The sequence below is a fragment of the Raphanus sativus genome, chromosome 6 (genome assembly GCF_000801105.2).
Source record: "Raphanus sativus cultivar WK10039 chromosome 6, ASM80110v3, whole genome shotgun sequence".
Taxonomy (NCBI): Eukaryota; Viridiplantae; Streptophyta; class Magnoliopsida; order Brassicales; family Brassicaceae; genus Raphanus; species Raphanus sativus.
This window is the reverse complement of record NC_079516.1, coordinates 12998276-13013848: the sequence shown is the minus strand read 5'-3', so window position 1 is coordinate 13013848 and position 15573 is coordinate 12998276. Positions and strand designations below refer to the sequence as shown.

Here is a 15573-nt window from a genome sequence, read left to right as displayed (position 1 = left end):
GAGAAAACCAAATGTGCCTGAAGTAGCTGAAGTGGATTTAGTTAAGTCTTGGGCCTGGCGGTAGATCTTGGCCATCACATGCTCCATGTATGTCAAGTGGACGAGTCATAGCATAAATCAGAATCTCTCAATGGTTTCAGCTGGATAGTGACGATCGAAAGTGAAATTATCCAATTAGGATTAAAGGGTTCTAGACGATCTCGCTTCCCCTTACATGTTCTGAAGTATAAACACCTTTTTTTGGTAAAATGTTAAAATTGTATAAACACTTCTTCAGGCGATGAAATGTTTGATCACAATGACACTGGCTAAAAGACTTGAAATCTCTAAAGATATTTTTCCTTTCTAAGTTTATGCACATTCGTTGGAATGTTAATGTCCGTGCATGTAACCACCACAAAAGTGCGTGAACATAAAAGTTACATTTTCCCCATGTAAATTCTTCAGTTCTCTTTCTAGAAAAGATACCTTTTCTAAAGACTTAATAATATGGTTTTAATTGTCAAAAAAAGGAACAGCCAAAATATTAAAGCAGAAATCAATTGACAGAAAATAAATACGTAGAGCAGACATTAGTTATGCCTTATGACTTGCTCCCTCTGTTTCAGAAAGATGTATGTTCTAGGAAAAAAAATTGTTTCAAAAAGATGAATTTTTCATGTTTTCAAAGCATATTTAGTCAACTAATAATGAAAATTTGTGTGTTTCAAAAATATTAATTACATTTTTTGAAATTCTATTGGTTTAAAAATATAGAAAATATAAAATTACAAAAAACAATGCATTAACAACTAAATTTTAATATGCTTTCTTAATAAGTCTGAAAATCATAGAATTTGCATCTTGAAAAAAACGGAGGGAGTATGACTCAATGCTCCAAATGTGTAATTCGGGTAAAGAACAGTAATCGAACAGATGAAACCAATAAGTGCAATACACGTGACAAAGCACTGACATTTGTACGATGATGTCGAAGACCATATTGATACTGTTTCTTTCTGGCGTGCTGCTCCTTTTGATACTGTTTTTCTTCTCTTATTGTCCTAAGATTAATAATAATAGAAAGAGAAAAATGTACTAATTTCTGTACTAATTTTCTTCAACCATAACATAACAATTGAGATGGTGACAAGTCGCAGCCTCTGTAGTTCACACCTCACAATGCTACCCCTCGCAAGAATATCATTTTGTTCCAATATTTAACTATAACTTCAAAGCATTATACGTTTCTGATACATATAAATTTCCATGTACAAGTTAAAGTCTTTGGGACAAATCTTTTTTTTTTCTCGAATATTTAAATTGTTATCTACTTTGTTATTTTCCATTTTGTCGACTTATTATCTACTTTGATGTTGCTGTTTTTAATATACATCCATCTTTGTACACTCGACTTATAAATTTACATGTCTGTGTTGGGGGTTATACATTCTTGAAGATTCACACCCACTATAACCCAAAGTGTAAAATAAATAAATAATTCACACATTTTAGTACCTTTATAGTAGGGATGACAATTGGGCTCTCCCGTCCTCTCCCATCTCGAACTGCTGCGGGTTCGGCTTCTGGTGGTACACGGTGGCCATGTCCTGCACGGGATGTGGTTCTCAAACTAACTGCCCAATTTCCGTACTGCGAAATATACAAGCCTTCGTGGACCGTCCTGCGGGACATCAAATATTACATTGCTTGTTACTACATGCACAAACAAACATAGACAAGAATTGAGTTTCAGCTTGCACATGATCGAGCATACTCTTACAAGATCAATACATTAAGCTTATACAAAACAAATATTTTTATTATCATTTATGATGGCTTGAAGAAGCTCCACCAGTGCAGACCAGAGGCGCTTGGGAGACCAGAAGTATCTTCGACCCTGAAACCACATCGACGGAACTCCATAATGTCTAATCCCCTTCTCTCTCTCTCTCTCTCTCTCTCTCTCTCTCTCTCTCTCTCTCTCTCTCTCTCTCTCTCTCTCTCTCTCTCTCTCTCTGGTGAAAGCAGAAATGGAGACTTAGGATTGCGGGTCTTCAAAATCATGCGGTTTAACCCATCCCACTTTTGGCCCGTCCCGCTTTGAGTCCGTCCCGCGAGGCCCACAATTTTGCAGGCTTATCAAATGGAGGCCCAATTCCGCCCTGCAGCAAATCTTTACGGGTCAGGCTCGCGGTCCAGATCCTTGATTGTCATCCCTACTTTATAGTAAAGATAAAAGAATTTGCACCAGTACCTATAATTTTAGGGGTCTTGCAACAATAAAAAAATAAGAATTAAAAACTTATGTTCAACGGTGCTGCAAGCAAAGTCGTGTATTTTGAAGAGATTGGCAATGGTTTTTAGAGCATGATCAGTGGGGTATAAAAAAATCTCTCATATTAAAGCTTCTCCAACGACAAGTTCTTGATAAATATGTAGTCAAGTAAAAATAATAAAAATAAAGAAAATTAGGAAAGTGGGATGGTAGAGGTTCTCTCAACCAATACTTTAGCAACCCATTTATAAACTTTAATGACACATGTTTGATTTCCATTAGTCAATATTTACCTTTGTATCTCTATTTTTTTTATCTCTTCTCCGTCTTTCTCTTCAATCTTTTTTGGGTTTTCTTTTGATCGATGTGTGTGGCGGTTCCTTCAGCTCCGGCGCCGGTCGAAATCTCTTCCAGCGTTCTCTGCTTACCTTGTTGTTCATGGTGTGTGACTTACTTTCGGTTTGAGAGAAGATTCGTTTTTGCCAAATCGCTTTTGACTTTCAGATTTAAGAAGGATTCTGTTTCAAAAGTTCTGGATCTTTGTATTGACAGTGTGGCTTACCTACATAGCTTTTTATTAGAATCTCTTTCTAGATATGTTGGTGATGTTGTTGTTGCATGTCTCATTTGCTTCTGGATTGGACTCTTTTTGCAGGTGTTGTGGACTCTAGTGTCCGGGGTTATCTCTGTTTTCCTCCGGTTTAATTGACCACTGAAGAATCTGTTATTCGTTGGTGTTTTGTTGAACTCGTCTTTATTTTCAATAAAATTTGTTGACGAAAAAAAAAACATTTCCACCGATGAATTGTTTTTAAACATAATAAAATTTAATGAAAAATAAAAAAGAGAATAAAAACACAAAGGACGTCTCTATTTGATTAGATTTACAAATGTGAGATATGATCTCTACACTTGTCTCATTTTAACTGGTTAATTGTATGTTTTACATTTGAATTTAATGACAAAATTAAATATGTAAAAATACTAATATAAAATAGTTAAGAAACTAAAGATGAGAGATTTACAATTAATGATGCTCTTAGACCATCCGCAATGTATGGTATCTCAAAAACTTTATGTAGTCTTAAATAATTAAACAAATACAAATAGTATGAGAGAGAGAAGAAATATTGTAGAATTGACTTGAAATTTCCCTCTACCAAGGTACTGCAATAAAGTTGAGAGCTTGTAATGACAAGTGTCACTCTATTATTTAATCAAATTCTTTACAGATTAAATTTATAAAGATATATTTATATATTATATATTATATCTGTGAGAGATTATCATAGAATTGTAACCAGTACTTATATCTTAGTACTTAATTATCAAGTAAAAATGATAAGTTATTTAATGATATGATATTGTCAGCATTGAAATTGGCACCACATCGAAAACAAAAGAAAGAGTAAAGCAGGTTAGACATTAGACAATGTGGAAATAGAAAGAACCACGTGGGCTTGTACCTCGCTCAAAGGTAACGGGGCATGTAGATTTAAGAAGATAGAACATTGATGTCTGCACGATGGTGGAAATGGGAGAAAGGTTAAGAGGTGATCACGCATTGATATGCTCACTTTTTGTTTTGAGCAAAATTCTATAGAATTTTATATAAGGATTTCGTTGTTTTCTCGTCAAACGGTGTGGTACTGTAGGTCACTGTTTGGATTTGTGACCGTCTTTGAATACCACAGACGATTTTGACTAATGACCTTAATGCAAGAATGGAGTGCGTGTGTCTACTCATAGTGTGAAAAAGTAGATCTCAATAGTTACTGGAAGATGCAAAGAAAAAAATATGATATTTGTGAGCAGTGGCGAATCTAGAAAATATAATAAATGGGGACAAAAATTTTTTAAAAAAAGGTTGTTCGAATCTTGGTTTAGTGGGTGCAAATAAAAGGTTTTAACCAACTAAACTGCAAGAAATATATAAATTCTGGTGTATTTAATTTTAGTTGTAAATTTTACTAGGGGCTGTTGCACCCTTCTTGTTCCATCTAGATTCGCCGATGGTTGTGAGATTTCCTGACACTGGAATAGAATGAGCATAGCATCCATTTTACTAGTATATATTTAAGATTTATTCTGGGGTCATATATATAAGTGTATTGTTCTTTTAACCAGGACATACTGTAGTAAAAAGTTTAAACGCAAACAGCTTTTTTTTCTCTTTTAAATATTTCTCACATCTCCTCACTCTTTCTCTGATTCTCTCTCCCAAAATTTCCTATTTTAGTGACTTTCAGATATTCGTCTTTCTTGCCTCGTTAAATTTTACCAAAACAGGGTAATGAATATGTTTTTTCGTCGACTATAAGGCACAAGGCATATGGATCTTTCCTAATGCTTACTATATTTTTGTATTTTAATAGTTTATTTCGTACGGCCAATATTCTAATATAACATTTTGAACATGCCTCAATCGTCTTTCTCAATTGTTTTATCAAAAGTTGGAATACTATAATTGGTTCACAACAATAAGTGTTATTCCCTCAACAAAAATATGAATTATTTAAGGAAAATCTGGTTGTTTTTTCAGACCGATGAAAGAAAACAAAAATGATCCTGTTTCTTTTTTTATTGGCATCTAATTATTCAACTATGTGGTGAGGAGAAGATATGGATAAAAAATCGAAATATTCTATACATAATTGACAATTTTATTATTATCAAGAATTTAAAAAAAAAAAGAATAACATCATTTCATTGTGACCCATACCAAAAGAAATTAGTTAAACATCGAGAAATTTGCCCTTTCCTTGCCTCACAGATCATTCTAGGGTTCCTAAAAGTTCCCAGTTTTCCTTTTTCTCTTTCCATTTTTGTTGAGTTTCAGCTCTTTCTTCTCCTCCGCAACTTTGATATCTCCCTTTAATTTATCCACATATCTGTAAAATTTACCATTTCCTGAGATATCTTAGTCTTAAATTAAAATTTTCTTCACTATATAGCTTATCTCTTCTTCATTTTCTCTGCCGACACTTAATCTTTCCCTCTCTTCGGTGAGATCCTTCTCTCTCTCTCTCTAAATCTCTCTCTCTTTTATGACTCTGGTTATGTTAACTGGTCACTGGCTGGTTTAAGGTTCCAATCTTTACAGATCTTGTGCCAGGAACAAAAAAAGAATTAAGTCAAAAAGAAGAAAAATGGTGAGAGGAAAGATAGAGATGAAGAAAATAGAAAACGCTACGAGTAGACAAGTGACTTTCTCAAAAAGAAGAAATGGTTTGTTGAAGAAAGCTTATGAGCTCTCAGTACTCTGCGATGCTCAAGTTTCTCTCATTGTCTTCTCTCAGAGAGGAAGGCTTTACGAATTTTCCAACACTGAGTATGTCTTCATTATTCTTTAATTTACTTTTCTTTTACTATTTCTGTACTTTTTATTTGGTTAATTAGGCTTTTTAGGTTATGTGTCTGGTCTGAATTTTTCTGAATCGTAATTGAATAAAGCTACTATCTTAGATTTGTTACTTGATGAGATTCGATCCTTGTCTGAAGCCTAAAGATTTAATTCTTCTCTTCCTATAATAGATATGATTTCATTTTCTATATTTTTATAATAGTCATTTGTTGAGAAATGTAGACAAACTCACATTTTCTGATCTACCTGAACTTTTTGTCTAATTAACTATAGTGTGTATGTGTGTGTGTGTCTAGGGTTTCCAAATTTTTATTGAAAGCATGAACATAAAACAACATTGGAACTAGCTTTAAAAGGATTAAGACTACAATTTAGATGATAGTTTAGTGTGATATCCGTACCAACTTGCACATTTTTAACCATCCATATATATATTGATAATATAAATACGTTTTATTTTATTTTTTCTTGCCCCTATTAGGTTGTGTACTATAGTTTTGGTTTTGGTTTTATCTTTATTGGGGCTCCACTTTTATAGCCATATGACTAATTATGTGTGCTCTTCTTCATTTGATTCAGATGTGCAGTTTATACATATATATCCCCCCTGTATATATATATATATATATATATATATATATATATATATATCATGTATTACTTGGACTAATACTTAATTATACATCTAAGAAGATACCAATACCAAAGCTTGTACTGTAATATATCCGAGTAGATGTATAACGTTGAACGTGGTTGTTTTTCTCTATGCTAACAGATGTTAATTATAATTTTTCAAATAGATTAGTGGTTCTAGATTCAATTATTTGATTTTGGGAAAAAATTGCAAAAATGAGTTAATCGATTTAGACATTATAAGAAAAGGCATGATGAATTTGTTTGGGATGGGTTTATAGTTACTTATATAGATGCTATTAGCCAGCAGTCGAAAGACATTGTGGCATGTACAACTTTGAGAGATACGGAGGGGAATCTTTACTTAAAAATCAAATAAACCTCATTTTTAATATTTTGTTGCTAGAAGATTCACGTCTTATTTTAAACGATATATTTAGATGTGGGGATTCTAATTTGTCTATGTTTTATCATCAGCATGTCGAAGACGATCGAACGTTACCGCAAGTACACAAAAGATCATGACACCAGCAACCATGATTCAGAAATTTACGTCCAGGTTTGTTAGTTGTTACCAAACTTTTTTGGTCTCTATATATTTCATAGATATTTACATGGTTTCATAATGTTGATTTTTTTTTTACTTCTCATGGTCTACCAAAACCAAATCTTGAGATATATATCAGCACTTCATATAATGTAGAACAATTGATGTTGTTTATAAATGATGGTATGTTCAACAGTGTGTACATATATAGGATCGAATGGGTCAAATTCTTCAACTGTTTTTTTTTAACATTAAAACGCTGATCTAATTGTTAAACAGTTTATATTACCGGTAATTATATGTTGATGTTGTTTTACTTCTATTCATGCGTCCTATGGTTTCATATTGTTGGCATTATGTAGCGATTGAAGGAAGAAGCAAGCCACATGGCCACAAAGATTGAACTCCTTGAATTTCACAAGCGGTATCATGTCTTAGCCTTTCTTTTTCCTTAGTGTTGCCACCTTTTTGATTGTTTATTTTCCTTGTAAAGCTATTAGCATTTATGTTTACATCATAAAGCTATTTTTCTTGTTTACACACAAAGGTAATTTTCTTTCTTAATGAACCCATTATCTTAGAATTGTAAACTTGGACACCAAATGCAAACATAGAGCAAGAAAACATTTCGCACGCGTTTAATGTGTTTATAGTTGCAAAAGAAAATATTTTATGAGTATACAAACTGTAATATTAGAAAATAATATGAGTATACACAAACGCAATACTCCCTCCATCCCACTTTAAATGGAGTTTTAGAGAAAATTTTATGTTCCATTTTAAGTGATGTTTTCAAGTTTCTCGGTAAAAAATAAATGCATTTTAATATTTTTAATTATTTATATTCTATAGAATAATTGTTTATTGGTTGAAATTACTTTAATCATTATTGTTTTTAGGTAAACGAGAAAAATAGAATAAAAGTTTGTAATTTCTTAATCAACGTGCAAAAACCTCAAAAATCACTTATTTTGGAACAGAGGGAGTATAACTTTATTAGAAACAATAGAAACCTAGGTATCTTGTTGGCCGAAATGAAAATTGATATTTACTAAATGCCAATATATAATTACTATTGGATATGAATGAATATATGTATATACATTCTTTTAACTGATGGTAGCATATTTTACAGTTAATATAAATTTTGTCTTTATATAAAAACTTAGTATACTGTGCAAGTTACAGTCTGCAGTGGTGGAAGATTTATCCAAGAAAATAACTATTTTTTATATCAACTAGAAGAACTATAATGGACTTTTAACATAACTATGCAGTCATACACTCTCTTTGTTTTTCATACACTCTCTTTTGCTTGCGTATAGGAAGCTACTGGGTCAAGAACTTGCTTCGTGTTCTCTAGAAGAGCTTCAAGAAATTGATAGTCAACTCCAAAGAAGTTTGGCCAAGGTTCGAGCAAGAAAGGTACATTTTCATCACTATATATATATATATTGGTATATATGATGATGCTACAATGCAAATATATATATATATATATATACATGCATGTTGAAATGAATATTTTCCCATCTCAACCGTGTAGGTATTAACCTCATTTACAAATAACAACTTGGACACGGAATTTTTTGCGTGATTTAGCGACATATCTCAATATCTTTATCAACATCGTTCCAGACTTATGTGTAATTTCTATATTAGTGTTTTATCAATGGAAATGAAAATAGTTGAAATGTTTATAGGCGCAATTGTTCAGGGAGCAGTTGGAGAAGCTAAAAGCAAAGGTACAATGCCATATATTATGTTAATAATGCGTGTGTATATAGTTTTGTTTATCAGTTTTGTCTATAAATGTGAGATAACGTGGTTTCGTTCCAGGAGAAACAATTGTTAGAAGAGAACGTCCGGTTACATCAAAAGGTAATTTATCTCTCTTTCGGATTCATACATATAACCATTTAAAAGAAAAGTGAGATTTTTTTTTCACCTAGTTTTGCTTACAATTTATTCAAATGTAGAAAATTAGAAAATATGATCTGAGCACCAATTGCATTTCATATTTGTCCCTTTTCTATAGATTATAAATGTATATGATGCTATCTTTAATAAATATATATGATGCTATCTTTGTGTGGTTGACTCAGATGCAATTTATGTTATGAACAGACTGTTATAGATCCATGGAGAGGGTCGATTGATCAACAAGAGAAATTCAGAGTCATAGATCTGAATTTGGAAGTACAAACTGATTTAGTCATCGGCTTGCCAGAGAAACACTGCAAATAACATTCTTCAACCAAAACAATATAATATTTTATGCTTGTATATTCATCAACAAATCTGTAAAATTCTTCAATAAATTTGCGAGGTAATGATTTGTAATATTATCTTATGATTTTAATCCTTACACAACTAATAAGAGAATACAATTTATATTCAAAACCCTTTAATTAGCCTATATAGCTCATTATACAGGTAAATGGTCTCCAAAGGAGCATCTGTATGCGCAGCCCTTATTCGTCAAAGTGTGGAACATTAATGTAACATAATAATGTCCATGCAGCAGAGCTCGACTCTAAAGATGTATTATGTTTGGACAACTAATAAAAATATAATTTTCTTAATCATTTAGGGACTAAATATACATAAATCAATATTAATATTTTAGGGATAATAAGCGAATGTTTTATCTCGGTATATCCACAACCGGCTCTTTGTCTATGTCTGGACACAAGAGAGAGCCTCGAATATTATTTAATCATATCTTTATAGTTGTAACACAAACCAATACATGAAGGTAAATATCTCAATGAGCCTAAGATATTGAGTTGGTCTGTCTTTAAGGGTCATCAGCTATTTGGCCGGCTTTAACGGTATGGATTTTAAAGAAAAATGTAACGGTGGAGGGGAGGAAATGAAGTCTCTGATGGAAGCAAGCAGAGCTCGACTCTTGGACGGATCTCTGAGCTCGACAGCACCGTAAACACCGTCGTCGGTGAAACGCTCCACCACATCAACTCCCTTCTCCTTAAACAAACTCGCCACATCTCTCTGCCTATCAACCATCGGATCTCCTCCTCCACACACCATCACCTTCCATCCCAACCGTTGGATCTTCCTCATAACATTATCCGGTCCATCTCCCATCGTGGGACGCGAATACTCGTGGTCCCGGTTAGCTCCGACAGGGAGACAAAGCTCCCAGCAAAGGTCTCCGAGAGCAGGCGGAAAAACACGGTCGTGCTCTTGTCTTGTCTCTGACTCGCACCGCTCCTCGCCGCCGAAGAAGGGATGGTGTAAGATCAGTCCACAGATACGTAAGGGACTCAGATCGGGGAAGGAGGCGCATTCAAGCGCGACGTTGTACGCCAAGTTACCACCGGCGCTTGTCCCCATGAGGTAGACGTTGGAGAGATCGGCGTGAGAGTTGATCCACTCGTCGTCGGAGGAGGTTCTGATGAACTCAAGAGCGTGCACTGCGTCTTCGTAAGCCGCCGGGAGTCTGTGCTCGGGAGCTAGCCGGTAGGAAGGTGACGCGACGACCACGTTGAGCTCACGCGCCATGAGGGTGCAGAAGTCGTGGAAGACTTTGAAGTCGACGCTGCAGACAATGAAGCCTCCTCCGTGGTAAAAGACAACGAGAGGGAGTTTTTTAGATGAAACGTTGTCGTTTGGTGTGACGGCGGCGGTGGGGACGTAGAGACGCATCCACGTGGAGTTTGTGTGGCTTACGGAGATGTCTTTGGACACGACGGGGTTTTGCGGAGAGGGAACAGGTGTGGCGGGGACGCAGGGAATCTGGTGGAGTCGCGAGTGATGGAGCCATTCGGATTCTTTACGATGCCTATGAGACCGCAAGGATTAGAGACTCGAGATGGTCCGGACATTTCTGTTGTCTATTTTTTTGTATTCGAAGTCTTCTGTTGTGTATCAAACTGGTTCTTGAATCTTGTCTTAATTTATAGGCAATGAATGATATACTAGTAGTAGTTTCTATTGCTTTGTTTACTGGGTCCAAAAGTTACCTACTTAAATTCTTTGTTTTCGTAATTATTATCAAAATTGAACTTGGTTTGAGAAAAAACTCTTTTTATTGTTTTTAGTTTTTGAAATGGTTTCTGGTTTTTGTTTTTGAAAAACCATAGAAAATAATGATTCCCTAAAAGCTATGTTTTCTTAGATTTTGGCCAACGATAGTTTTTTTAATAATTATTTTTTTTTAATTTTAATTTTAATTTTTCCTTTTTATATTTGTTATATATTTATCTTTTTCTCTCAACTCCCTTTAATTTAACTATTGTAAATTATTAATTAAACTATAAAATAAATTATTAAAAATAAATTATAAATAAAATTATAAATTATTCAGAATGACAAATGGTGGATTATTACATAGTTTCACTTCCCACAGTAACAGTCTTCTTTAAAACTTAAGTTATTGGATTTTGTTTAGCTATTAGTTTTATAATTATTTAATTAATAATTTTTATTATAAAATCTATAATAAATTTTACTGAAACTATTTGTTATATTACTTTACATTTATTAAGTAGTCATTTTAATTTTTATTTAAATTCTTAGCTTTTTGTTGATAACCTTCTTTAAAAAGAACTTACAATTTTAGATATATAATTTTTTATAAAATATAATTATTATTTTTATAGAATTAAATGTACTTTAGATTTTAGATATTGTGATATTTGAATTGCATAAATTTTATTTAATCTACCATATTTTAAAAATATAACTAATTTCAGTTTGTTTAAAATATTAGCTATTAATTGTGTACTGTTCTAGAGATACAAAATCAAAGTTTATAAAAATTTAGCTATTAGTCATTATTTTATAATATATTTTTTAGAAAAAACTATAAATATAAATTTATGTATTTTAGTGATCACAAAATATTTTTATTTTTAAATTTTTTCGATAAGAATAATTCTATATTTAAATAATATTTTAGTTTAGAAAAAAAAAAACCAAAATCTAATGTCACCATTCAAGCTTTTTAGAAACTTAAATCTACAGAAAACTAGAAACTAAAAACTAAAATCTAAAAACTAATCACCACATTACTACATTCAATAAAATGTTTACTTTTTGCTGAAATGCAAACTAACAACAGAATAGATCATAGTTTTACGTTAACACTGATATCATTTTTATATTTGATGTGAATGATTTAACACAATTTACTTGATGAAATATTGTAATGTAAACTGAATTTGAGAAAGAATGAGACTAATTTGAATGATTTCACAATTCACTTGATGAGATATTGTAATGTAACTGAATTGGAGAAAGAATGAGACTAATTACAGAACCGACGACAATGACATTGCAAGGGGAGAAAACTTAGTCCTCTGTGCTTTCTCTTTTTGTGCACTAAAACAAGAGTGGGTACACAAGTCGTTGTCACATCTCTTTCATTGGTTCAAAATTCGCAGAAGATTCAATGTACAAAACTAATATGAAGTTTGGCAAAATCATATATCATAAAAACATAATAAAGCGTTAATGTACTATAAGTAAAAGCGTGTTTCAAACAAAAAAAAATGAAAAATAAATAAAATAAAAGCCTTAGAATTACGCATATGTATAGAACTGTGTTTTTTTTTTAACTAGGAGCGGAGCCCCGCGCAAGCGCGGAGATGTTAAAAATAATTGAGTTGTTGTAATTGAAAATGTTGATTGATGTGTAGTGGTGAAAAAGAGCGAGAAGATGTATAAAGAGGAGAAGAGTGAAGAGATGTATAAGAAGAAGAAGAAAAAGAGTGAAGAATTTTTAAAATTATTCTAAGTGGAGATGTGTTAAGACTGAAATTCTTTGAATGGAAAATGGAATTGAACAATGGTAAAACTTAGTGGACGTATATCTAGACATCGCATGTTTGAAGTGGTATTGTCTATCATGTTTATGACTTGTTTTTTTTTTTTAAATCTTGAATGACGCAAATAAATATAACGTGAACCCTTTGAAACTATTAAAATTTAGAAATTGTTATTCTCCGATGAGGTACATTACAGTAATTTAGAAAAAAACAGGAAAAAGGTGGAAATATTTTAAAGTCTTAAAGAAGAAATGCACAGTAATATAAAAACTGATAAATAGACGAAGCAGGGTTCGGTTTACGTTTGGGTTGCTTTCAAACTCTCACCCACATCAGGGTGGAGGTGCGGTCAGGACCAGGCATGGTCTCGAGCGGGTTGCAAAATAAAAATTTACATGCGTATGAATGAAATGCAAATAAATGGTATTTTTTTATAATATTATAGTTTGTCTATGATTTTTTTTTGTGTGTAAATACAAATTTACTATAGTTCAATTTCAAATGTATCATTCAACCATATATATGTCTATACTCTCGCTTGCTTTTTGTAATTTTTTTTTATGAAATTCAGATAACTTATAACTTATATAAGAGTGCCGTATAATGAGTTCGTGTGTTCATGTGTTGGAGCTACGTTGATTAACTTTTTGGGTAGTTTAATAATTTTATTTTCTACTCATGTACGGTGGGACATGTGCATTCAAATAAGACCTTCAACACATAATATTTAGTGGAATTGGTTGTATATAGTCGGGTGGAATTGGTTGTATATAGTCGGGGTGGCAAGGCCACGTATGTTGCATTCCATGACGTTTATTTGGTTTTTGGTTCGCAATGCTGGTGTCATGGTGTAAGATCAGTTATCAACCATACTTAATATTACGTCTAACCCTTTTAGTCAAATATTAAATCAGTAGTGTACTTTAAAAAACAGAACCCTTAAAATTGAAAAATACATCCAGAGTCTAAAATAGGAAGTGCTTAGTAGAAACGAAAGCAAAGTTTGGGTTGTCGTTGCCCTGCTCTTTAATTTACGGTTACCATCTACGCCTACAGCAGTGGATGGACTTGGTTCAGAGTCTTCACCTTTAACCTTCTTCCTCGCGGCGCTGATGCTACGCCACCTTCCACCTGAACAAATTCAGTTTTTTCGGTCTCGAACGTCTGTTAAACAGTTTAATTTTTGTCATTATGAAATTGCTTATATGATAACGTAATCCAAACAATCTTATATATAATACCTCGGGAACGATGCTCTCAATGATTGCCGAAACAGTGAAAGTACGGTGGCTTGGAGAAACATTGAATGGTGTGACACATATCTGGAAAAAAAACAAATTCTTTTCCAGCAAGGCCTTTAACACATTGCGGGAGTCCTTCAGCCCAGCACCATTCATCTGCAGTTGTTCCAAACGTAAGGAAAATATAGAGCGTTAGGTACAATTGGTTGCGATCAGCACATGCTGTGAGTAGGAAGTAACAAACCTCATCTAGAGTGAGGCCAGCTGCATCCTGCTTAGTCAGGTTCACCATCTCCCTGTTGAAGACCACAAAAGTGGCATTAGCAGCCCCATCATCAAGGCAAAGTTCAACTCTGTACCTGAAACAGAGCGTGACATTAAATACAGTAATGAGGAAAATTTGTTTTTAATCTCACAAATCAGGTAATAGCAAATTCCTACTTTATAACTCCTGTGATGTTGGGATAGAGCGCAACAGTTGCAATGGAGAGAACTCCCAGACTTGTCAAGCTTCTTGCTGCAGCCAGTGCAAGAGACGAAAGACCAACCATTTTGTTCCAGGACTTCCACAACCCGAGCCTTGCAAATGAAATCAACTTCCTGTGTCTTCACCATGACAGTATATTTATTATTTAGTAATTCTACTTTAAAATCCAAACACAACCTAAACTTATCTAGTTCCAGGAATTTTACCTGTTCATCACAATTGGTAATGAACTTGTTTAGCTCTCCTATGGAGACAAGCGTCCAGTTACTAAGCATGCGCCATTTATTTCTCACTTAAAATATGTTTGAAGAGAAAATTTGAAAGGCAAATGAAGAAGATTAAATATTATTTGTAAAACCAAAACACGTAATGGTTTGATACCTGGCTGTGAAATAATTTACTAAGAACGGTTATGGTTACTTACGGTTCAATTACGAAACGAACAACAACTCGAAACGTCACTCCAGCATAGGTCTGAACCTTAGACAGATTGTCTGCAATGTGATGAATAAATTGAATTAATTCATTTTTCATCAACAACATAATATGACATAAAGACTTGATTATAAAACGTTTACGGAGAACAAACCATGTATAACCTAATTCTGCAAACGAAGAGTGAAGATTTAGCTTATCGGCTGGTTACAAAACAAAAGGTCTAAGAAAAAAAACGCATCACGTTACCATACCTTCTCATTAAGGAGGAGTAGGGTGATTCCAATGAATTCACCCTGTTTCTTAATGTTTTTGGGACTCCAAAAACGTAGCATATGACCAACAATAAACCCGGCAGATCTTCCAAGCCAGGGCGTCTAAGGTGGAGTGCGCGAGATCATCGGAGGAAGCCATCTATCTGAATCTTTCTAGGATTTATAAAATACTAAACTGGTAGTGGTCCTAACGGTCAAGGATTGCGAGGGTCGTGATTGATTTGGATGAGTCGGGAAGGGAAAGATCGATCATATCAGATGGGCACCGGAAAAGGAATTGCCAGACGAAGGATCTAGACAAATACGGCTAAACGTCGAGTACCCTGAAGAAGAGATATGGGCTTACAAAATATGGTGTTTAAATTAAAAGCCCAGAATAGAAAAACAAAAAAAAGCCCAGACGGAAACAATGCTGACGTGGCGCGCAGGGAAAGCCTCAAGTGCCTCATTATATTATAGATTCGAGCACACAGAAGAATTACCAGCTAGACCAAAAAAATAGAGAAGTTTCAAAAATACATAAACGTTAGGTAAATAACTTT

General features: G+C 33.6%; 2 protein-coding genes and 1 pseudogene across 5 annotated transcripts; 1 reads left to right on the top strand and 2 right to left on the bottom strand.

Annotated features, from left to right (window-relative positions):
- Positions 1–4966: 4966 nt before the first annotated feature.
- Positions 4967–9165, top strand: LOC108832095 (MADS-box protein AGL42). Of its 3 annotated transcripts, none has more exons than XM_018605583.2 (8): positions 4967–5262; positions 5373–5588; positions 6732–6813; positions 7164–7225; positions 8127–8226; positions 8505–8546; positions 8641–8682; positions 8929–9165. In XM_018605583.2, the coding sequence occupies exons 2-8, from the start codon at positions 5407–5409 to the stop codon at positions 9046–9048; spliced, it is 630 nt and encodes a 209-aa protein (XP_018461085.1). In that variant the 5' UTR covers positions 4967–5262; positions 5373–5406; the 3' UTR covers positions 9049–9165. The 3 variants fall into 3 exon arrangements, with proteins under 3 accessions (XP_018461085.1, XP_056844689.1, XP_018461084.1); XM_056988709.1 differs by having other exon boundaries at positions 5345–5588; XM_018605582.2 differs by having other exon boundaries at positions 4968–5262; positions 5361–5588.
- A 240-nt stretch (positions 9166–9405) lies between these two features.
- Positions 9406–10766, bottom strand: LOC108832093 (probable carboxylesterase 120; annotated as a pseudogene).
- Positions 10767–13450: 2684 nt separating this feature from the next.
- LOC108832092 (uncharacterized) lies at positions 13451–15364 on the bottom strand. 2 transcript variants are annotated; one of them, XM_018605580.2, is made up of 7 exons: positions 15011–15364; positions 14746–14815; positions 14528–14613; positions 14276–14440; positions 14079–14193; positions 13835–13990; positions 13451–13724 (listed from the first exon to the last, which is right to left on the bottom strand). In XM_018605580.2, the coding sequence occupies exons 3-7, from the start codon at positions 14533–14535 to the stop codon at positions 13644–13646; spliced, it is 525 nt and encodes a 174-aa protein (XP_018461082.1). In that variant the 5' UTR covers positions 14536–14613; positions 14746–14815; positions 15011–15364; the 3' UTR covers positions 13451–13643. The 2 variants fall into 2 exon arrangements, with proteins under 2 accessions (XP_018461082.1, XP_018461081.1); XM_018605579.2 differs by having other exon boundaries at positions 13451–13757; positions 15011–15359.
- Positions 15365–15573: the final 209 nt, after the last annotated feature.